The following is a 25,370-nucleotide window of genomic DNA, read 5'->3' as shown; positions in this document are numbered from 1 at the left end:
GTCTGGTCCACATGACTTGTTGGGATTTTGAGCTACCAGGCGCTTGAGAACCTCTTCTTCGTGTATTTCAAAACATGTTAACTTCGAGCCGACTGAGCGCTCCTCAATATCTGGAATGCTGTTCAAGTCCTCATCTGTGAACCCACTGCTGAAGAACTGATTAAGAACCTTAGCCTTGCCCTCATCAGAGGAAATCTTTCGTTATGTTATGTTGTGAAGATCGGTTTTAAGTCTATTATACAATGCATGTTTTTTAAGTCAGTACCGTTTTGGAATTAAAAAAAGACGTGCAAATATATCGCAATCATTTTATTTTCACATGAAAGCCTGTACCTTAATTTACTTTTCTACGTTATTTCCGCGAATATTAAGGCCCTTGTCATAACGTGGCACCAGTTTTTGAATACCCTCCTGATAAAATGCTGCCGCCTGACTTGTTAACCACTGCATCACAAATGAAGAGTGCAGTGTGATGCATTTGATGCATCAAGTGCAGTGTGATACATCACACTACATCAAATGCATCACACTGCACTTGAAGAAACACCTGGGTGGTCGGCGTCTTCAAGAAAATAACGAAGTCAAAACATTTGTGATGCCGTGGTTAACAAGTCAGGCGGCAGAATTTTATCAGGAATGTTTTAAAAAACTGGTGCCACGTTATGACAAGTGCCTTAATATTCACGGAAATTATGTAGAAAAGTAGATTAAGGTACAGGCATTTATGTAAAAAAAAATTATTGCAATATCTTTGAACGACTTTTTTAATTTCAAAATGGTCCTTACTTAAAAAACATGCCTCGTATTTTGATCTGAAATTTTTTTCATAATTCATGTAGTGACATATTTCACCCCATTTTCAGCGCATGAAGTCTCATTCTTATTTTGTACAAACTAACTGCTAAATATAAATTAATTCTAAATCGAGTCATTCTCTCTTACTGTAAAACTGTACTGTAAAATTTTTTTAATAACTCGCCAACGCCAACAAACATTTAGTCTCAATCAAATTTCCAGGTCAAAAGTGGAAGTCACGCCGGCGGCTCCTGACCCCAACCTTCCATTTTAAAATCTTGGAAGATTTCGTGGAAGTTTTCAATCGCCAAGCCCTGCGGTTTGTAGACAAGCTCCAGTACAATGTAGGGGACAAGCCCTTCAACGTGTACCCCTCAGTGACGCTCTTCACTCTCGACGTTATCATGGGTGAGCCGCCAGGGGAGCTTTGGGTCCTGTCACGGTCGACAGCTACGATGCACTTATAATTATCTAGTTAATAATATCAACAATAATTTTCTAGATCTTACATGGTAGAAATATTTTAAGGGAAACATTAATCGCAAGCTCGATTGTATGAAAAAAATACAAAAGAATAAACTCTAAAAATAAGTGTTGATTATTTGGCAGGTTATTGGTTGCCAGTGTCGTTACTTTGGGAAGGAAAGGTTTATCTCACTGAAGACTGGGGAGGACTAGTCGTTTGATTAATGTTTCTCTTGCGATTTATATTAGACTGATGCTTCCCTAGATGCAGGTAGGGTAATAGGAGGATGCAGGTCAGAGGTTTCGTGTTTATTTAGTTTGATGTCAACATGTACGGTAAATAGGCCTGCGAACAAAGTTGAGCATTAATACATGACATGGGTAAAATATTTCATCGACATTAATACAGGGCATGGATAAAATATTTCATCGACCGATATCATCCGTAGAATTTACCACGAGTTTAATTTAATAATGACTTCCACCAACACATTTCTGGATTAATTTAATTACAACTAATTTAAATTCAAGTGACAATTTATGTTTAATTCATATCTAGTCTGACCAACTCTTCTTTCAATTTATCGAGACAGTAATGTAGGGAATTAATCTTAAAATCCAACTTAGTCCTTTTAACCATTAACATTTCAATCAGTAACCTAAAAATTCATTCATTTTACATTTCTTAGGTTTCCCCCAATTAAATTAATGTAATGGAATATCTTATTTGAACAATAACAAGAAATATATTGACTTCAATATCATTGAAGCTAACTGTATCAAAATCCACAATCAAATCCTACTATAAGTATCAACTATTATTGAATACTCGATAATCCTCAATGGGGAAATTATTTAAATTTATCACTATCATCCATAAGCAATCACTGTTACATAATCAAAATCGGCATAGGATAAAATTCCAATACACAATGAGTCAGACTCAAATTAATTAGTCTCCCAATTATGATATGACGTATTTTAATTACTTTAATCATATTATTTAAATTCCCAAGTCACTGTCTACAGTACAGTTCATTCTATTATATTCAAATTATTCTTGCAACAGTTGAATCAATATTCCTCAACAATAGACATTTAAGTTTAATAAAATTCATCCTATTCTTTCCTATGAAAACAATATTAATGAACATTAAAGAATCCTCAATAATACTGAATCAAAATGGATAAAATAGTAATAATGAACAATTCTAACATGATCTCTCTAGCCATTGGAATTATTTCTACAGGTGTGATTTCCACAATCATTTCAGAAACTAACTTTAGGCCTGAGTAATTTTCCACTCAGCATTAACAATATTCACTCTAGTTTTCCACTCAACGTTAACAATACTCACTCTAGTTAAGATATGATTACATAAGGAATTATCGTCACAATGTTTATCCATTTGCTATCAACACCTATTTGAATATGTGGTCAACCGAGCCACTCCTACATCAGCCTGGGGGCTAAGCAATATCCGTCTTTAGGAGCGTTCCTCTAGCCTAGCCGATTATCTCAACTAGACTTTCTTAGTTAATTAACACTCGCAAGGCTAAAATAGCTACACGGAACATTTATTCAAAACAACTTAAACAAGGTTACATCATTAAGAATAAATTTTCTACTCACCCAGTGTATAGATATCACAACACCTATAAAGAACTACTAAGGAAGGCACGGCAGAGAGCCTCGCGTGTTGGCGTCAGGGCAAGAATGAAGGGCTCGGAATAGGCCTCCGGGAAAATCCGGAAGTCTTTCAAGATGTTGCCATCGTTAGATATCAAATTGTGCTATGGTTGCTGTTCTAGTATTCAATTTTATAATTGTTCTTATCGGATCTTAAAAGTATTATAAAACACTTCGCAAATTATGTTTGTTATAGTTGTCTATGATTTTTGTTGTTACTGACCGTTGTTACTGACCATTGTTACGGATGACAATATGTACAATATTAAGTTAGCAAGATGTCTACAACTTATCTTATTCTAACAATACTGCCGAGATCACTACAATTAATTTCGTACTCTCGTCATGTCGAAAATTCAATTGTTGTATAGTTTATTGATATAACCTATGGTAATATCCTTTTCTTACAGAGACCGCAATGGGGAACGACATCAACGTTCAGAACGACGAAGAAAGCGACTATGTCAAAGCCGTAGTAGGGTGAGTTGGCCTTGGTAAAATTCCTCAATGGCTGTCAGTATTTATATTGAAGATAAATTTAACATCTTTATTCCACGTAAATGCTAGTCTCTGTTATATGTAACGTCTAGCGTCTTGCATTGGATCCAGGCCAAATATTTCATGTGCTCAAGGCCATCATCACGTACTTTATTACGTTAATTCACATACGTACCTTCATTTAATAAACAAGAATTTACATCTGAAAAATTATGTTGGTTCTTGATTTATTGTAAAATAAAATTAAGACCACAGGATGAATTGAGTTATTTTGGAATAGACCGTTATAGTTTTATCGAGGTGTCATTCATGATAAGTGATGTCTATTTGACGGCCAATGTGGATAAATTTTAATATTATATTTTCATAATATTATAATTCGCTAGTAATATTATAACTAATTATTGTACGACTTATCTATTCTCTATGTACATGTATACATAATACAGGATCCGCCAAAAAAAACCTCCCTGATTTCAATAGGCTTTTGCAAAAATTATGCGACACATGCAAAACAATAATTGTAGTAGTGAATAGCTTATTTGATGCCATTTTACATCAATTAGTGCACTTTACTTGGTTTTGAAAATTTTGTTCGATAAATGATGTCCCCCATTGTTAAGACATTCACGTAGTCTTTCCCTGAAGTGGCCCATAGTTCTTCGTGTAACTTCCCTTGGAATGGCTGCCACTTCCTGCCTAATGGCATGTTTTAGTTCTTGCAGATTTCTCTGACGATGTTTGTACACTTCAGCCTTTAGGTAGCCCCACAGAAAGAAATCACAAGGTGATAGGTCGGGTGACCGTGGGGGCCAGGAAATGTCTCCTCTTAAAGAAGCAAGACGTCCAACGAACAACTCTCTTAACATTTCCATGGACCGGTGAGCAGTGTGAGCAGTGTGAGTCTTTCTGTGGGGCTACCTAAAGGTTGAAGTGTACAAACATCGTCCCAGAAATCTGCGAGAACTAAAACATGCCATTAGGCAGGAAGTGGCAGCCATTCCAAGGGAAGTTACACGAAGAACTATGGGCAACTTCAGGGAAAGACCTCGTGAATGTCTTAACAATGGGGGACATCATTTATCGAACATAATTTTCAAAACCAAGTAAAGTGCACTATGTGATGTAAAATGGCATCAAATAAGCTATTCACAAATAAAATTAATTGTTTTGTATGTGTCGTATAATTTTTGCAAAAGCCTATTGAAATCAGGGAGGTTTTTTTGGCGGACCCTGAATTGCAAAAATTATATTATTATTTGTCTTGGACTGAATTCGAGGCTACCTAAATCTTCTATTTTCAGCCAAGTAACGGTGAACCCAAGGACAGTAAGTAAGACATTCTTGATACTCAGTCCAGGTTTACTGCCTGAAAGTTCGACCGTAAATCTGCACATAATAGAGCAGAAGTAATACTCGAAAAAACAACATGAACTTTTAATCTCACTGAAAGTTAACAAAATACCAAGAAACTCGTTATACAGAATCAATGGATAGGTACTGAACTTTGCGAAAAAGAATAATCCTAAATTTAGGCTGGCAACAATCTAAATATTTCATGAATGTGTAAATAATGCAATAATGACAGCAGTAGCTTAGAAAACAAAGACAAGCATTACACTTACGAGATGTGGCACGTCGATCTTATTCATCAGTTCGATTGGTCGCTAACAATTTACTGTTACATTGAAACAACATCAAGTTTGCGCACGTCTGGACAGAAAGAAGATGGAGATTCGGTTACACGATAATGGCCGACAATAAGTAAAACAAAGAAAAGTCAAAAAAAACTACTATTGCATTTCACAATGGGCTTACCAGGTTTATCAAGATCAAATAAGCACTAACACAAGACACAGTGAAACAAAGACTTTATATGGACAATGAATGAACTGGATTTCTAGGCAATGAATTAGCTACACATCTTATGCTAACGCAGGAGTTCGTCACTACTAAATGAGACGCCGCATGCTGCACGCTAGCGGGCGGAAGTGGAGCTAGGCGGATGGTTCTGAGAGAAGGCAGAGCGCTGTAAACCCTAAACTCCAATAGTTTAACTCGCGCGACGCGACATTATTCTTAATTAAAATTAATTATCAACTAATAATTAAATAAAATAACTAATAAATCAATTATTTACTCAGAATTGCGGAACTAATCCAGACGCGGCAGTTTTCACCGTGGCTGCACAGCGACCTCATCTTCAAGCTCTCAGGGCTGGAGAAGAAACAGCGTCGGTACATCGACACCCTGCACGCCATGTCTCTCGGCGCCATCAGAACCCGACGCATCGAGTACAACAAGATCAAGAAGCAAGGGGCGGGGAATAGTGCTCAAGAACCGCAGATAATCGGTTGGTAAATTAAAAAAATCTTTTTCTTCCATTCTTAAAAATTCTGAAATTAATGATTTCGACCATCCAAGATGACAATAAATGTCATTTAATAAATGCTGCGTGAATGCTTATCCGGCAATTAATTTTGCAATTAGCTTCAAAGTTTCCTTTGATGATTTCTTTTCAAAATAACTGTGATGTAGCTAATTTAAATAGAACCACACTCATCAGCCGTAGCCCTAAAAATAGTTAAGATTTCCCGACTCCGTCTGCCAATCACTGACTGATTTTCGAGCTAACCTCACCCAGCACAGACGAGAAATCGGCCGCCACGTATACTTAGGCCACGGTTGTCAAACGGAATTTTTTCCGGAGGAATTCCGTGATTTAGTTTTTTTTTCAATTACATTGGCTGGCTAAAATTTATAATAGGGGTACTCCCAAATTAAATTTAAGGACTGAAAAAAATGAAATTTTATAACGGAACCTACATATATACTAGTGTATATTGAGTTATAGGCCTTTTTATTCGCGGGCTTGGCAGTTTTTTGGCCATCTGGCATTCCTGACGTAGGCCGCTACGTGTTAAGAAGGTTAGTGTACTTTAGCGAGTTTCTATAGTGGGGCGACGGGCTAAACAGTAATATTACGACATATATATTGGTCACCAGAGATACTAATGAAGCTGTCTTTGCCTCAGGTGCCAAGAAGCGCCTGGCGTTCCTGGACCTGCTGCTGGAGGCATCAGAAAGCTCGGACGCTCGGTTGACGGACGAGGACCTCCGGGAGGAGGTGGACACGTTCATGTTCGAAGGACACGACACCACAGCGGCAGCGCTGAGCTTCACCATTTACCTCCTCGGCAGGCATCCACAAATTCAGGTGAGCCATCGAGTCCACAATTGAATGATAGTAAGGATCGACCTGAGATCGTTTTATCAAAAAAACTCAGTGCACTTAAGGGACTAAATACACGTAAGGGCTTAAGTACATGTAGTGAATGAAGTACACCAAGTGGCTTAAGTACATACAGCGGCTCAAGTACACGTAACGGATCACGTACACGTATCGGCTAATGGATATACACGTAGCAGCCAAGTGCAAGAAGCAGCCGGGTTCTTGTCTGTGGTTGGTGAGTCTAGCTTGTAAAGCCGTCAGTGAATGGCTGAAAGAGTTACGAACTCGTAATTCTTTTCATCAGTACTGCACCAGCAATTCATTAGGAAATAGACTGTTGAATTCACGAAGAAACGTCTCAAAATTGCATGAGTGAAACTTATGAATCAACCATGAACGAATTTCAAATTTTCTTTTTCAGGCGCGCGTGGTGCAAGAGCTGAACGATGTGCTGGGTGAAGGCGATGTGACCATCACAACTGATGCCCTGCGAGACTTGAAGCTCCTGGAGGCGTGCATCAAAGAGGCCCTAAGGATCTTCCCATCCGTTCCATTCGTTGGGCGCAAGCTCCTAAAACCTGCTACTCTCAGTCAGTGTTACAGTGCATCGGTTTCAATAATATATAATCAGGCATTGAGCAAGATACTGTCAATATCACTATCCGTAATTCGTGAATTACTGGAAAAGGTAAATTTTGTCCTATTTATTCAAACATATTTAAAAATATGTTTGAATACTTCTTATTATTGTTAGTGTGGTAGAGTATCTTGCTTGAATTGTATTATGGTTACATGATTGAACATGTCATATACTCAAAATGCGGTCCCTGTTGTTAAAAATTAGGCGAAATGCAACTCCATATCATGCCTGTTGGTAAAGTAAAATTTTCTTCCATGCTTTTAAAATTTTTTATACTTGTAAGAGGCACACTGGATTGAATTATTTTTTTCACTATTTAATATGTTGTTTGCACGATGGCCAAATGAATAGCTACTAATCAAAACCCGTTTGTGACTTGATGATTTTACTTGTGGAAGAATCCTCGATGTGATTGAGATGCTTGACGTTCGTTACCCCATCTATCGTCTCACTATTCGAAAAATTCATTTTCACACCTATTATTATCCAACTTACCATCTAATATAATGTACTTCCTATATTTTTTATGATGCTGTTGTTACCCTTTCTCTATTTTTTATTTAGTTTTTAATTTCAGACGGCTACGAGCTTCCGGCCGGCACAAACGTCATCGCCATGATCTACTGTATACATCGTGACCCCGAACAATTCCCCAACCCTGAAGAGTTCAACCCCGATCGCTTCTTGGGCGACGAAGTAACCAAAAGACACCCGTACTCCTACGTGCCCTTTAGCGCCGGGCCCCGGAACTGCATTGGTATGTTGTACGCCTGTGGTTCCCAAAGTTGGCGGTACCGGCGTACCGCCCCTCTGGGGGTGGAGGAAAGATCTAAGGGAAGGGGCAGTGGGGAAGAAATGGGCGGTAGGGTTTCGGCAGTCCGAAGTCGAAGTCAGAAATTCGAACGAATTTTGAAAATATTCAAATATGTTTTTGTGTGTGCCTTTTCTTCGTCGTGTATGCCAAATAATGGTCTTCCCTTCATTGCCTGTGCAAACTAACGGCCTTCTCTTCCTCTCTTATGCCAACTAACGGCCTTCTCTTCTTCTTTAGGTTTACTCATTGAACTCAAAAACATATTATTAGTGTTATTGAACTATCATCCTTATGAGGTGCGTCTGGCGAAAAATTTTGGATTTTGGCTTTTCCGGTTTTTAGTCTAATCTTAAAGCTGACATTCTGACCTATCCAACGGTACCAAAACCATCTCTGTACGTTGATTCATGCGTTCACGATAGATCGCGAAATGGTTAGGGGTGGTGGAGTTCTTTAAAATTTAACATGGCGGAAATTATCGGCAGTGCACATGAAATAGTTAGTCTGAACACATTGCGCTTTAGTTACCAGGCTGCAGTCGTGGGGGGATGGTTCTCGTGCAGTCGTTCGCATCATCCTTGACAGAAATTCAGCTCCGGTATCGTCTAGTCTTACATCCTGGCAACCTTGAATGCCGATTTCGAGGCGCGCGGGACTTAGTCGCGCCCTCCTGAACATTCACACTTATTGTCACTGTAAATCTATCTCCTCCTAGAGTTTTTAAGCTACAGTGATGAGAGATATACCGTTCGATTTGCAAATAAAAGATCTAGGGATTGGTCGCTTTTGTTTAATTTTGGTAGCTTTTTATATAATTTTGTTATAGTTTTGAAAATATTTTGGAAAAGGGGGGGAATAGGGGGAATTCGAAAAATGCATAAAAATGCTCCCATACCCACAAAAATTTGAATTTTGAAAAAAACTACAACGAATCGATAGATTCGATAGATACGCATCGAATGATATGCATATGCGTCTCGATGTTGTAGCTTGAAAATCCTAGGAGGAGATAAATTTCTACAGTTTTCCCGTTTTTACCGTTTTCTAAGAATTTCACGTTTTCTTTCATTTATTTCGAAAAATTGAAAGAAGCAAAAATGTCTTAGGATTCGGTTTTACTTATGTGTACCAAGTTTCAAAGTGATCCGTTTGTAAATAACCGAGATAAATTTTCCTCAAGACGCTCCCCTTATGTGAACCATCATTGCTACGATTAAAAAGTCCGTAAATAAACGTAAGTTGTCAACGTTGTTAGAAGTCAGCGTCAATATTTTGTGAAAATTTAACCCTTGAAGCTGCTCCCATTGTTTGAAATTCAATAATTAGGTCACATTTTTGCAACGCTTGTGTTGGATCTTCATAGTCGACTAGGTTCTAGCGCAAAATTGTGTTTTTACTCGTAACTCGAAGATACTTTTTATTACTTTAATATGAATTTGTATAACACTCTATATGTTGTTATAGTATTCTTATATATATATTTTATTAGAATATTATATATCACTATATTATATTATATTCGGCTATGTACAGGTCAGAAGTTTGCCCTGATGGAAGAGAAGGTCATGCTGGCGCATTTCTTACGCACTTATGAAGTGACTGCCAAACAGAGCGTCGAGGAGCTCGGCCTGCTAGGAGAGCTAATCCTGCGTCCTGACCATGGTGTTATGGTCACCCTGCAGCGCAGGAAGTGATGCGCGCCACTTCATGAAATTACTGTATAATTAATGCAGATAATCATGAGGGTGAGTGCGAAAAGTCGGTATTGAGCACATAACCGAGAAACGCCCTTGCCAAAAGTGAAAAAAAAAACATTCACCAAGTCCAATATTCTCGTCTATTGTAGGTGGAGATGAGCATTCAACAAGTCCTAAACCCTTCTCTGTTGTAGGGTGAATACGGGTATTCAATTTGTATTTTTAAATTTCATCCAGATTTCAATTTCACGGCACTCGATAAACTGCAATCCGTAATGAACGCTGTTAAGCGACTCGCGTGCTATAAGCGAAAATTCGACCACATTACGCCGATATCACGTGATCTGCGTGCGCATGCAGCAGCGCACCCAGTTCAAGGTCGCTGTTCTGACGTTCCGATGCTTTCAAGGTCTGGCGCCTCCTTATCTCACGGAATGTCTGCAGCGCGTGTCGGATCTGCCTTCTAGAAGTCGCCTGCGCTCGTCATCAACAGCGGACCTCCTCATACAATCTACAAGTCTATCTACCGTCAGCGACAGAGTTCCCGGTCGCCGCCGTCAGAATCTCGACCGGTCTGCCGGCTTCCGCAACATCGGCTGAGCCGGCTCCATCGCCAGTGTTTCGTCAAGGCCAAAAGACTGAACTATTTCGTTTAGCCCATGAATCTTGTGCTTGGTCATTATTATCCGTTCTTATCAATTATCGCGACTTTTTATATCTCCTGTCTTCTATTGAACTTACGTGTAAAGTGCCCTCGAAGTTCGTTTGAACCAGACTCCACGGTAATCGCTTCGTAAACAAATTATAACATGCCAAAACACTGATTCTTAGAATAGAATAGAAGAATAGAAAAGTCGGCACTGAAGAAATAGGCCCATGACCTGTTGCCGATTCTTGAACTTTTCGTGACATGATTCACAAGTGATCCGGCCTTTGGAACCCGATCTTTCCATAACAGGCGATTGATTGATATAGCTGCTGGACTTATTGCCTGGTCCGTAATTTGCTATGCATTTTAAGACTGAACATATGCTCTTGCATAGCCTCGTCTAGTCTGTTCTTGAAGGCGTTCATACTCGGAGCGTCAACGATGCCATCAGGGAGGCTGTTCCACATTCGGTGACTCGAAGCGAGAAGAAATGTCGCATGGATGTGTTATAACGGAGTTTTTTTAGTTTGTAGTCGTGGCCCCTGGTGTTGGTTCTTGTTTCAAATTCTAGTAATCCTTCTGGAACCTTGTATTAGTCATGAGTATACTAGTATGCTTCAATGAGTTCCCCACGCAGACGTCGATAACTGAGGCTTGGAAGCTTCTTAATCTTTAATCTTTCATCATAGGACTTGCATTTCAAGCCCGGAATTATCCTTGTCGCACGTCTTTGAATACTCTCTATTAAATTTTTGTCCTTTTCAAGTTTCGGTGACCACACGACGTTTCCAAACTCTAGGTTCGGGCGCACGACAGCAACAAACTCCGGCAAGATCCCTTCGTTCAAAGTTTTTCGAAAAAATGACGTCAAAGGGCCGGCTAGCACAGTTGCTAACTCTTTGAGTAATCTGGGGTGGAAGCCGTCTGGTCCACATGACTTGTTTGGATTTAAGTCATTTGAGATTTAGACACTTGAGTCACTTTAAAGCCAGGACCATGGGTGAGCATGCTAAAGCTTCCTTACTTTAATGCGTTAAACGTGTTTCTAGTACATATTTACTGTTTATTTGCGTGATATGTTAAATTATATATTCGCGGCCATACAAGGTGAATTCAAGTTATAACGCCACCGATTTTTCTCTCAATAACTACTCTATCAAAACCAATAAAGCTTGTACCACTTTTCGAAGTTAACCCGCTGCAGCCGCGTGTATTTTTCACAACCCTGACGCCAAGATTCTAAGGCCGCTGCGAACGCTTCTTGAAGAGTATGTTGTGAAAATTCGCTGTCGCAAGAGCTGCCCGGCTGAGTTACATCATAGTTGACGTTTTCCAGCCAGGCAGAATATTTGGTGATATTCTGCATTCTTGTGGAATCTTCTTGATCCTTCTGCTTCTTCTGAAATATTCAGCTCAAAAATTGTTAATGTAGTCACTTCTGTTTCAATTTTTCTCAGAATTTCCTTCGTTGAAGTGGATTCTTGCCCTCAGCGTTGTTTTGTTCTGTATTTTTTAATTCAATATTTAGGTCTCCTAATAACCTCCTAGTCAAGTAGCCTTCATTTATTTGATTAGCTTGGATTATAAATTATATACTGCTCAATTTCAACGTATTTTGCAATACAATTTTGTGGCATAATATATATTTTGATCTTCCTTACTTGATAATCGTCCCGCCAAAAATTATACGTTTTTGTCCGAAACAATTTTTTTTATATGAAGAAGCTTCAGCTGCTGTGCTGAAATGTTTTATTAGTACTAATAACCAACCATTCTTAAATACTCGTTCTTCTTTCAGATGTAAATACGCACAATATTGTACAGCGATTGACTATAATTTGAATGCATTTAGAACTATTAGTCTATTAACTATATTAAAAAACAATCATGTTTATTTTTCGTAATGTTGATAATTCAAGCAAATAACTATTAAATTATATAGTAAAATGAAAGATATAATTCGAATATGAATAGTGCTTACATGAATCGACAATTCGAGCAGACAATAATGAGTCATAATATTAAGTACTTGGATTGGACTCTTACACCAAGTTCGGTAACTCAAAGGCCTAGTTATGTCATTTTAGCATTTGAAACTGATAGAGATAATTAATAACTATCAAATAATGCACTGCTTGATCACTGTGATTTAAAGAATGCATGTATCCAGCTGAATAGCAAAAGGTATCCTGAGCAAGACTTACAAATTGACTTTGTAATTATGCAGTAGTTTATAAAATGATGATAGGTTAAGCATCCCAGGCATATAGTGCAATTTCATACAAATATTATAGGTTCTTACATCGGATTTTTGTATTTGATACCGTAAGGCAAAATGAGCGTCTTAATAAGGACAGTCTTATTGATATGAAGATTAAAGCTGAATTCAATAATAATAATATTGCTGATAATACACAAGCTTATGCTCTGATTCTTTCAGACAGAATAATTCGATTACAATATGATGATGATAAAAATTGATATAAATTACTGAAAATGTGAAAATTATTTCGGATATATATATTATTAAAATGATTTACGGCGTAAAGTGTCAAAAAAGACTGATACTGAGCATGCTCAGTATGTTATGACGAAAAATAATAAAATATTAAAGAACGGACGTTGCTTGATTTGTAAAAAAATTAAAATTTCTTTTGTATCAACAAAAGAAGCAAAAGAAGGAGGTGGGTTTCATCTTCTCAATTCCTGCTATCCTAGGAGTTCTAGGCGCTGCTGGGTCTCTGGCAGGAGGAGTTTCTGAAATATAACTAGTGCGGTTAATAAGAAAAAAGCTGGCGATAAACTTGTAGCAGAAACAAACGACATAATGAAGCAATGAAAGCTGAAAAGGGATCTGGTTTAAGGGGAGCGTCTGGGTCCAAAGGTCGAAATTTCGGCTTTTCTGGTTTTAGGCTCATCTTAAAGCTTACTTTCTGACGCATCGAACGGTACTAGAACCATCTCTGTACGTTGATTTATGCGTTCGCGACAGATCCCGTAAGGGGAGGAGGTGTCCGGGCCCCTTCAGTAAAGTTAAGGCGGAAATTACCCAGCCGGGCACCATAAAAGGGATCGTCTGACGTAAAGCGGCCAATTAAGACATTCTCCGGTTCTTATACTCATCTTAAAGCTTACTTTCTGCCGCATCGAACGGTACTAGAACCGTCTCTGTACGTTAATTTTTGCGCTCACGACAGACCCCTTAAGGGGGAAGGGGATGGGGGCCTTCAGTAATTCCAAAGGGGAAAATTAACTATAAAATGTTCTCTCCACTCGGTTAGAGCTCAGTAACCTCACAGACAGCACGCGGGATGGTGTTCATTTAGTGGCTCCATGCACCGATGACTGACTTTGAAGTGAGTTGACGCTTACTTTAGGTATCTAGGCTACGTTACGTGCCTTTACGTGCCGCGCGGCGGTTTGTTGTCTCTACTGAAAAGTTGCCAAAGCTGAAAACCTCTCTCACTGCAATCCTATCTCCTCCTACAGTTTTGAAGCTATAGCAATGAGACATATACCATTCGATTTGGAAAAGAAAGATCTACACACGTCACTTAGTCGTTTTTCCAATTTTGTTATAGTTCTGATTTTATTTTGCAAAAAGTGGGAGAGAGCGAGGGTGAAATCGAAAAATTTCGAAAAATATCGGAAAAAAATGCTCCCACTCCCGCAAGAATAAGGAATCCAAAAAACCGCCACGTGAAGTTTTTAGATATGGTCTTTACGCATCGAATGATATGTGTCTCGATGTTGTACCTTGAAAATCCTAGGAGGAGATAGATTTCTACGGTACTCCCTTTTTTGGCCGTTTTCTAAGAATTTCACGTTTTCTTTCATTTTTTCGAAAAATGCACATGAACAAAAAGATTAGATTTCTGTTTTACATATGTGTACCAAGTTTCAGAGTGATCCGTTCGTAAATAACCGAGATAAATTTTAACCCAGACGCTCCCCTAAAGATTGATCCCAGCGAAAAAAAATCTTCACAAAAAAATCTTGTGGGAAAGGTCTCTACTTGAATCCGCCAAGAAAATAATACCCATTAAATCATTAACACAAGATGATTTAAAACCTTATTTGAGAGTACTAGAAGTATCTAGAGTCAGAGATATTTTCATGAGAGATACACTGCCTAGTTCACCTTCTAAAACGGAGCGAGGAATTTTGAATCTGGATGTGTAAGAGGGAACTGGAACGCATTGGACTTGTTGTTATAAATTAAATGATACTTGTTATTACCTTGATAGTTATGATTTGACATGTTCTAACGAGTTTAAAACGTTCATGAATAAATTAAACATTTTTTGTCCCGTCTACAAAGTAAAAAAAAATGTGTGATGCAATTTGTGCACATTTATGTTTAGAAATTTTAAAACGACTGGAATATGAGAGATTTGATTCCATCCTATTAGATTTTTATAAGAATGGGTATTAAAATTTCTTTATTTTATTTTTCTTTATAAAATAGCTAATTTTAATATCTATATAAATGATTTGAATCTTTGATCAACTTACAGAGATGGCGAGGATGAAATAAAATGTATAATTGAATTTTCCTTAGAGTCTCTGAAGACTTCAATAGAAACTCCTCGAAGTGAACATTCCACTTTCACTTTATTTATAACCACCATGCTAGAAGACTTACAAGTTGAGTTTTTTAATACTGATTTAGGTTTGAAACTTTTAGAGTCTGCACTTGAAGATGCATAAAAAATTTTTGAGTCCAATATCGATTCTTCTGAAGAAAAACTAATTAAACAATTTTATGAGGAAATTGATAGTTTGCAGTCAACTTTCGATGGCGAAGTCAAGAATTTTGAATTGCATGTTGAAGAAAAACTAATTATACAAATTGATGAGAAATAGTTAGTTTGCAGTTAGCGCTCGATGACAGAGTAAAAACTATAAAATGGATATTGAAGATAAGCTAATGAAACAATTTGATGATAAAATAAATAGTTTGCATATAGCGCTCGAGAACTCAAAACTTCAGAATTTCGGATTCATAACTTTGAGTTACAAATTTATGGAAAATTATCTTTTGCTGAAGTTAATCAGAAATCTAATATCTTGGAGTCAAATTTAGCTTCAATTTATGATGCGAAATTTGTTAATTTAACAGAACAAATCATGGATGTACGACCGAAGTCAGTTTCGCAGACAAAAATGGAAAATATTAATGAGATGAAGGTTATTAGAAACATATTTCATGAGTTTTCTAGAGATATTAAATCAAATTAGAATGAGATTAATCCACTTAAATTTATACTACGAAATGAAACCGATAAAACATGGAACTGAACAAAATATTAACTGATCGTATGAATAAACTTATATCTTCACGAGTTACGGAAAGAGGCTTTAGGAGTTTTACTTTATTAAAACGACTGGTGTTAATATATATGGAACATGAATTAATAATACACCCATATCACAGCTGAGTGGTCCGTAAGGTATTGGCTTTCAATTAACACCTTGACGTTGGAAAAATTTAGATCTGGATAATCGAAGACTTGCAAATATCTTCTGTCCAATTGAGGCTCCAGCCAAAGGATCCTGCATGTAAAAGTTATGTCGACAGTCAAGTCGCAAAAGTCTTTGATTTTCATGGAAAGGATTCAGAACTGATCAATAAAAATAGATGTAGCGAAGGAGGGTGTCATGGTACATATCAACTTTCTAGAGAAAGAATTGTCTGCAGTAAAATCAATAGTAGAAACTCTTGACGGAAAACTAACTCAGGAAATGACAAATCTTGACAAAAAAGTAACTCAAGCAATGATTGAAGTAGAAATAGAATTAGAAAATCTTACAGTAGAAGTAACTCATTATATGACTGAAGTAAGATCAAAATTAATGAATAGTTTGAAATCGCTCGATAAAAAAATATCATCATTAGTTAGTTAGTTTAGTGGCCAAATGTTTACTAGCGCTTCAGCTATTTAGCTATCTCGCACCGAAAGTCAAGATGAACATCACCATAGAGGTGGAAGGTCTCAATTATTCATCACCCACAAGGGGCGGAAGGTCTCAGTTGTCCAGCCCGCTGAAGCTGGCTCGAAAGAAGCAGCGTTAGCATCTCAAAGAGACGAAGTGACAAGGAGGGACAGGTGAAAAGCAACAGTAACAAAGACACTCGAACAAGAGGTCGCTTACACGGGACGTCGGCCGCCCGCACGAGAGAGACAGAGAAGGGAGATGTAAGGAATCCTACCTACATAATAACTTAACCCCACAACTGAGACCTGCAGTCAGACACCGCGGGCTCAGCGGTGGGGCGCTCAGGAACAATCCCCCTAGGAACGCGAAATCCCATAGGACTTCTGACGCGCACAGACACGCGTCAAAAGTCCCCCCTGAGGGGATATCATCATTAGCAGGAATTCAAGTTGAAAAAAGGCATATATTGGTTGTGTTGAAACAAGGACAGATGACAACATGAATAAAGTGGCAGAAGTAGTGTAAAAGCAGGATAAGTTCTCTGTATGACTTTCAAAAGTTGAGGAAAAAATACTATCGGAACAACGTTCGCTAGGGAACTCTACTGTCATTTTGGGATAAGATAAATATCAAACTAAGTTTATAAATTCATCAATTGCATTTTTAATCTTGATTAATGAAAATTAGAGTTAATGTAGAATATGAAATTTATAAACAAAAGATTGACAATTCACTCTACGTAATGTGTTTACGCTTCGATTTAGAAAAGTCATTCCATGTAGTCAAGTGTGATGAGCCCATTAAAAATATTCGAAAATATAGAGTTATTCATGATGGAAGCAAACGAAAGTTAGTAGAAGGTAGATCATTTACACGCTATATATTGTCGTTCGAGGCCGACTGTGAGGAGGAAAATGCTTGGTGAAATTTCTTATAAAAATGGAAGACGCAATAACAGATGACCAAAGAGATGGGATGTTCAATTCTGGAAATATTAATCAACTGCATATATATATTGATAATATCCGCTATGATATGCACCACCGAAATAAATCAGTTTATAATTCAAGTGAGTATATTACAACAAACATTGAAAAGGATTTAAAAAAGAAAACTTTAAGAAATGTTCTATAATAAAAAAAGACGATAATGAAAAAGCAGAAGAACAATTGTGTATTTCCTTCACCAAGTTTGAGGTTTCTCATAATTGGAAGATCGAACTGCAGAAAAAAGTCATTGCTACTGAAGTTGCTATTGGAGAAATTTATTGATTTCAACCATCTTTTTCTTTATAACAAGTCAACTTATCGGTCTGAATATAAATTGTTGAAGAACGCTTTCGATGAGGGATATGATAAATCTGAAATCATTGATTTACTTCGGACGGCAATGGCAATATTGATGAATATCCTGAAACTTACCTAAAAGACGTCAACAAAAATGGGCAATCGAACATTTTGATAATACTGCTTCTATACCTGCTCCCCGTGATATAGATCCTAGGAAGAAGAATTTGTTCTTTTATAATGATATTGCTACGGAAAAGAATAAAAATTTTGCTGATAGCTTTTAGACCGGTGGGAGACATAATAACTATAGTTGAATTTACTTATCCCAAAACTATCAGATACTACCAAGACAAACCATTAGAACGGATTCAAATGTATTAATTCTATTCGAGTTACCTTTCATCGATATGAAGAATATTCACAGATTACCTTGCTTGTGATATGCCCTTTGCAGAGTTTCAAGAACTGTGTAATGAAACGTATAAAGTACCTTATAGTTTTGTGTTGATCAATAAAGATGAGCACCCAGGTTCTGGAAAGTAGTTCAAAAATTTAAATCAATTATACATCCCAAAAAAGTATCTTCTATCAAAACACTCGCTCAAGCCCTGAGTTCTCGGTTAAGAGAGTGCATGATCGACTGTGGGTAAATGGTCATTAACGAAATTTTGATGGCTAAGATTCGAAATAATATTGTGAGTAAATGATCGTTAACCTATGATTTAAGCTGTTTATGCAGATTGTGACGATACACTGGCTTTACTATCTACTACAAAGACTTTGAAGCTTCATGATCGCTAATCATTTTATATAGAACTTGCCCCTAAGTCTGGAATTATCCTTCTTGCACGACTCTGAACACAATCGATTAAATTTTTGTCCTGTTTGTTAAGTGCAAACGAGGCTTTTTTCAAACTTCAGCTAAGTGAGCGACAAACAACAGCTTAATAATTTTTGCATCTAAGTATATCCATAAGTTTTTAAAGAGCTTACAGTACATGAGCTTCGGAAAATATCAATAGTAAATTTTCTCTAATATTGTAGGATTCGATGCCCGTTTTTTATGTCGGTTAAGTTTTATTTTTTAATAATAATAATATAAATAATAATTGTAATAATACGGCCGTTAGACTTGTCGCCAATTCATTTCATCGCAGAATGTTCACAGCTTGTTGCGGTCTCGAACAGACGACTCACTGCTCAACACTTGCTTTGCTTAACTGCCCAATCACCTTGCCGATTTGACCATAACTGTAGCAGGTAGCTGGGATCGAACCCACAACTTCGCTGCTTCAATTTTGGTACTCTGGGGCCATACTTTCAAAACTCGCCAAGTGAAGGTAAGTAGTTACGCTCTATTTTCTTGTCTATGATTGGTGGATTTTACTTGAAAGGCCGTCAATGATTAGCTGAGTAACTTACGATCTCTTAACTTTTTTTGAAAGTATGGGCCCTGAACTGTAAACACTGGGCCAGCCTGCTGCTAAATCAATGTCCTTAATTTAATTCAGGAACACACGTTGAATTGTAAATCCGACCATGTCTTGTCAACATGTTAACAATTCTATGTTGTATTTAGAAGAATGCCTTCCGGGGTCAAAGTGTTATTTCATATGAAACTATTTCCAACAACCTCATAGTATCCGCAATGGAAACTGAAGGAATAGGCTATGTGGAAATAGATTATTATTGTACTTGTTTAGGATGGCAATTTCTCGTAGATTTGGCTTTATATTATTGTGGTAATACGATGAAACTCAAATTTTATGCTTTCAAGATCGGTTTACTGTTTTATTTGATTCGGTCTCATCGGCCGTTATAAGACGCTGTATTGCAGGCCACAATGTGCGAGTGACAGTCATTCGTGTGAGAGAATTACTATTAATTTATTGACTCTTCTCTCCTCATTTAGAAATAGACTACAAAATTCATAAAAGTTTCCTATTCGCATCTATAGCTTTTGCACAACGAACGCCATGCGATGATAAAAGGTTGATATGAATTACCTCTTGCACAAAGAAAGGGTGGCGCATAAATGAAAGAAACAAGTCCGATTGGTTACGAAAACAATTAAACAAACATGGTTAATTAATCAAAGTTCTCATTTGCAAGCGCTGCTTCTACCTTACCTTATCGCCCCTATCACTAATATATCACTAATCAAGGAAACTTGACAGTTGGCAGCGTTAAAAATGGCAATGTTATAATTACTAAATAATCGTTCTTATTCTTGTGCCGGCTCCTCGCCGGACAAATAATCAACATCAACTCTAATAATTTTTAAATATAATCACAGCGAAAAGATGAGTCGTGTGCCGTCAGGGGTAGAGAACTGTAGATTATCATGTGCAAAGAGGCTATGTCAAAACATGTAGTATTTTTTTTTCATATATACTTGTGTCGTCTAGAACTCATTACAATTGAGTATTACTATAACTTCAATTGAAAAACAGATCTTCAAGATATGCTTGGCCTAATATTCCTCTCATCAATGCATTTCATTTGTTTTACATGATAAATGATTGGAATTGGATTGGATAAATGATTGGAATGATTGGACTGATCTTTTACATTCACTATTTCTACTTAGACCATAAACTAAATATTGTAAATGAAGTTTTCGGCCCTGCAACATGCAGGGTCAGTCTCAGTATATTAGGTTTATAACGCATTTATGTAATCAAGGTCACTCTTGCAGTGGCACTGCAGCCTGAGGCCTCAAGTGTCGCTCGAGGTCACTTGGCGACAAGCCGCCGACGTGAGAGTGTGTTGCTAATTCTTGTCTGAAATCTGAAGACGTAACTCTCCATAATAAACTTAATTAAAATATGTTGCTTCGTGTATAGTATTCACTAAATTAGCAATGATTAATACACAGCTTTATAAAATAGAGTACGTGGAAATCGGAGTTTAAGAGAAATATAGGGTGCTTGTTCCACAAGTGTTGTGCAGACAGGAGATGAATCACGCAGAATTAACTTTAATTAATTGTATTGTCGACGCTCAAAGTTTTGATTATTTCAAAAGTTAATGACGATTGTGTGACAAATAACATCGTGTAACTGCAAACTCTGGTTTGTAAAACCTATATTGCGGACACACAAACAAATGTGCGTGACTTTGTCCAAAAGGCGATGCACTTTAGCATCTGTGTGAGTCACCCTGGTCCAGTTTGGCCCAGAAGAGGACGTATCAGTGCTACGCCCGCTCACTGCTCGTGCTTTGGGCGAAAAAGTGTTCGGGGTCATGGGTCATAATGTCACTAAATTGATCATAGTTTTGTACAAATAGCAGTGCACTTCTTTCTCTTATGCCGGTCATTCTCATCCAGTTTGCTCAGGAAATAAGTTTATCAGTGCTACGTGCAACAAGGATGATTCCGAGATTAAAAGGCAAGCCTTATGAAGAAAGATTAAAGATTATTAAGCTTCCAAGCCTCTGTTATCGACGTCTGCGTGGTGACCTCATTGAAGTATACAAGTATACCCACGGCTTATGCAAGGTCCCAGAAGGATTACTAAAATTTAAAACAATAGGCCACGACTATAAAGTTTCTGGACTATACGACTATATAACCAACACCAGGGGCCACGACTATAAACTAAAAATACTGCGTTGTAACCATTCTCCATGCGACAAAATTTCTTCTCGCTTCGAGTCACCGACATGTGGAACAGCCTCCCTAATAGCATCGTTGACGCTCCGAATATGAACGCCTTCAAGAACAGACTAGACGAAGCTATGCAGGAGCATATGTTCAGTCTTAAAATGCCTAGCAAATTACGGACCAGGCAATAAGACTAGACGAAGCTATGCAGGAGCATATGTTCAGTCTTAAAATGCCTAGTAAATTACGGACCAGGCAATAAGTTCAGCAGCTATCTCAATCAATCATCAGCTATGGAAAGATCGGGTTCCAAAGGCCGGATCCCTTGTGAATCAAGTCACGAAAAGTTCAAGAATCGGCAGCAGGCCATGGGCCTATTTCCTCGGTGCCGACACTTCTATTCTATCTTATTCTATTCTATGTGGATAAAGTTTTTCACTTTTCGGACAGTATGACCCATCCATTTTTCTAGGTACGTTCTTAAAGATGGCTTATCGTTGTGGGAGTGAACTTTATTGAGCAAAGTTTAATGTCGTCCATTAATGTCATCTTTTCCATTAAAGTTGTCTTTTCCATTGTCTTTCACTGACATGGAAATTTGAGAAGCTTTCAGATAAAAGCTAGAATTATAAAGTTTAAATTACTGTATTGCGGTAGAAGATGCAGCCAAAAAAAGAACGAGGCATGTGCTATATTTTTCTCTCAAGTTTATCATTTCAAGTGAAGTAATACTAATAATTACAGCACATTTATTTCTTTTCATATCTTAATATCTTACTGTTAACTCATATAGTACTTTTAGCTGAATAAGTCAAGGCAAAACACGCTATCATACCTTATTTTCACCATGAATTTGATTACCATGAATTTGATCACCATGAATTGATTACCATGAATTTGATCACCATGAATTTGATTATTTTCACCATGATTTTCCATGCAGGCGGTTCCTACTGACGGATGACGGTTTGTAGTGATTACATCCATTACGCACCCCGCATCATTTTACGCACACCAAACGAAAATATAAATAACAACAATATAATGACAATATTAACAACAATTGAGGTATTTTCAAATACCTAATGAGCCCCCATACTACGCATTGTCATCAAACTATACTGGTTCAAGAGTTACCATTTCGTCTTCATATTTCTTTATACAAATTTGTTATGATACAATTTCCGGTTTGCAGGTCCACGCTTCTCATTACAAACAAATATTGGTGTGCTAAAAAGTATATATAAAGAAACATTAGTTCACTTCGAAAGTATCTATCAACATATATCAGTCAGTTGAATAGCATATACAGTGTATAAGCCTGATCCAAGTTGCAGCCATGTTGACCGAGGTGCTCCTGGCCATCCTCTTCTGCTTTTTGGCGTCGCTGGGACTCAAGCGATACCAGAAGGTGAGATTTGTTTATAAAACTTAATAACCTTCGTAAATCTGTTGAACATAAAGCATATGTATGTGCATTTTTAGGCGTTTACTGAGATATTATCTACCTACGTTTAACTTACTCATAATAACAAGTCAACTTGAGACAATATTAACATGCTTGTTGCATTGTACATTTCAATATACAGTTGAGATTCGTCTTTATCCGTTTCAAAAACTCAATAATGGCTGAGCACTTCATTAATACTTTAACGGATTCGTTGATATATATTATTCATTATATATTCATTTCCCCTAATGTTCCCGTTGACTCCTCTTTTGGCGCTCTGAATCGTAGCAATCCATCAATGTTTTCGTCAGATATCTCTTATCACCGTGTTACTAATAAGTACACCAACATATTTACATTATATTTGAGTACATTCGTTATCGCGCAGCATTTGATACAGAATGACCATGGTTTGCTCAGGGGTGACCTTGGTTATGAATGGTCTCTCAGTAACTGCTGCTAGGGCCCGTGTACCGACCAACAAGCTATATGACAAAGAATTACGTAATTCTTGAAAACAGTGAGAAAATCGTACCTCCCCCGTACATCTGATTAATTTATGTATGAATGCAACTATATAAAATAGATACATGCCAGGCTAAGATCCTATATTTCCTGCTTACTCCATATTCACACAATTTTGAACGTATAAATATTATGTGAATTAACTATACATTCAATACAGCAGAGTCAGCATGAGTAGAAAAAATGTTAAACGCTTGATTATGCTACTCTTCACATTTTTTACAAACCCTGAGAAGGCAAGTACAAAACGTTATTTAAATAGCATTGTCATTGTCACATTATTTCATCGATAATATTTCATCTTGATATTGTGGCACTTGATAAATTCGTTAGAATAATAGTTCTTAATTTAAGTTTTGAAAATAAAAAGTTGCCATCTCATGATAAATTACCAATAAAAGTATTTTGCCTGCAGATAGTTCAATGTAGCGTAAGATGGGAAATTATCAGATGGTTAATAGCTACTGGACAATTTCTCATCAGGCTGCTAGCATGGTATTAATCGTTATTAATTTTGTGATCACCAGCAGACATTTAGAGACAATTTAATTCACAAGATACTAGCAATATCGTTATATTCTCGTGTTGCAACTTATATCATCAGGATTTCCTCGGTTATATTATTTTTTTAGACGTTGTGTTCCCAATTTGCAATATGGAATACATACTCATTGCAGGCACAGCTAGTCAATTAATTGTTTTCAGTACTCAGTACTTATACACCAATCTTGGCTGGATGATGGATGTCCCAATTTAACTCTGTCTCTGATATAAGGATTAAAATGGGAGTTTATCTACTAATGTGTTTATTTTTCCACCTAATAAAGCGAAAAATGAACCGTAAGTAAAATTTACAGCTATTCTACACTTTTTATACGAATTTTTTCCTTGGTCTCATTTGTCGAAGTTCTAGATCTCAAAAAGTGGACTACATCGCAAACCTTAATTCTGAAGATATCAAAAATAATGATTGAGCTAAAGTTTCTCGTCGCGGGAACTTTAGTCATTACAAAAAAGAATTTTATAAAATAATACGATCAGAAATTGATAAAGTTTGAATTCAAAAGTAAAAATACAGATGTTAAAAACCTAAATTTACTGGCAAAGACAGAGTATTAAAGTAAATGCCTATCTATTCACAATTTATAGTGCATAATAACTAAAGGAAGTATTCAAACTAGGCTTCTCTTTAAAACTATACAAGAATTCCAAAATACGCAGATCGGATGCACCAGAAATAGAAGCTAAAACCTTAAAGTCAGTGTCGGACACTGGAACGTTGCACTGTTCGGCGTGAGTGCGCACAGCCGTATGATGAGGGCGCGATAGTAACTGCCCAGTCCAATAACTCCTCCCTCTATGCTCAGGTACCCTAGAGTAAAGGTTGCGTGACGTCATTCCAACATACGCAGATGCACATCGTGCACAACTAATTTATAAACTAGGGACGATCGCACGTGAAAAAAGGAGGATATATTTGTACCTAAAAACGAACCTATTTTAAAATTATTCATCAGTAAGATACGAAGATTAATGTCCGGAAAGTATTTCATAAACAAATCTTTTAATTTTCTTGACATAACTTCAGACACTTGGCCGAAGTATGGAAGAGAACAGTAAACAACGTTTCTATTATCAGGCTCTTGAACAACTTTACTGTATCGCTTACACAGGAATTTCTTCATTTTTTGTGGAGTTTTCTTCGCTTTTAAATTTCTGATGTTATGTAAATTGTTATGTTCTGACTAATGAAGGTAACATTGTCTTCTGCCACAGGTGGCGGAGTAACCTGATAAGTTGGAAATACTTATTGTAAGAATTTGTATATTTTTTAAATCGCGTGAAACACTTCCTCATTATTACTGTAAAAATTCTGGGATCGCTTCCTTCCAAATATCGTTATTTTTATCAAGTATGTTACGTGCTCTTCCCCGTATTTTCTAGAGCAACAGCTGTAAGTGTGCGTCTGGCTTTGCGGTGAAATAAAAATTCTTGGGTTCAAGTTAGTTGATCACCTCCCATTAGTGCGGATTCCGCAAGCTATACTCCATGAAGTCACGTACAGAAATATTATCCTAG

General features: G+C 37.2%; 1 protein-coding gene across 1 annotated transcript in view; it reads left to right on the top strand.

Annotated features, from left to right (window-relative positions):
* Positions 1–1,122: 1,122 nt before the first annotated feature.
* LOC108678477 (cytochrome P450 4c3-like) overlaps positions 1,123–25,370 on the top strand; it is a gene marked incomplete at its 5' end in the record, with an annotated part of 30,817 nt that continues 6,569 nt past the window's right edge. The window contains 6 exons of the mRNA XM_047884672.1: positions 1,123–1,203; positions 3,361–3,430; positions 5,593–5,801; positions 6,484–6,665; positions 7,102–7,270; positions 7,898–8,077. Coding sequence (XP_047740628.1) covers positions 1,123–1,203; positions 3,361–3,430; positions 5,593–5,801; positions 6,484–6,665; positions 7,102–7,270; positions 7,898–8,077 — 891 coding nt within the window. The remainder of the gene's footprint in view (positions 1,204–3,360; positions 3,431–5,592; positions 5,802–6,483; positions 6,666–7,101; positions 7,271–7,897; positions 8,078–25,370) is intronic.

Source organism: Hyalella azteca, unplaced genomic scaffold, assembly GCF_000764305.2.
Source record: "Hyalella azteca isolate HAZT.00-mixed unplaced genomic scaffold, Hazt_2.0.2 contig15838, whole genome shotgun sequence".
NCBI classification, from domain to species: Eukaryota; Metazoa; Arthropoda; class Malacostraca; order Amphipoda; family Hyalellidae; genus Hyalella; species Hyalella azteca.
Note: the sequence above shows the minus strand (reverse complement) of the source record. Positions and strands in the feature narration are given on the sequence as shown.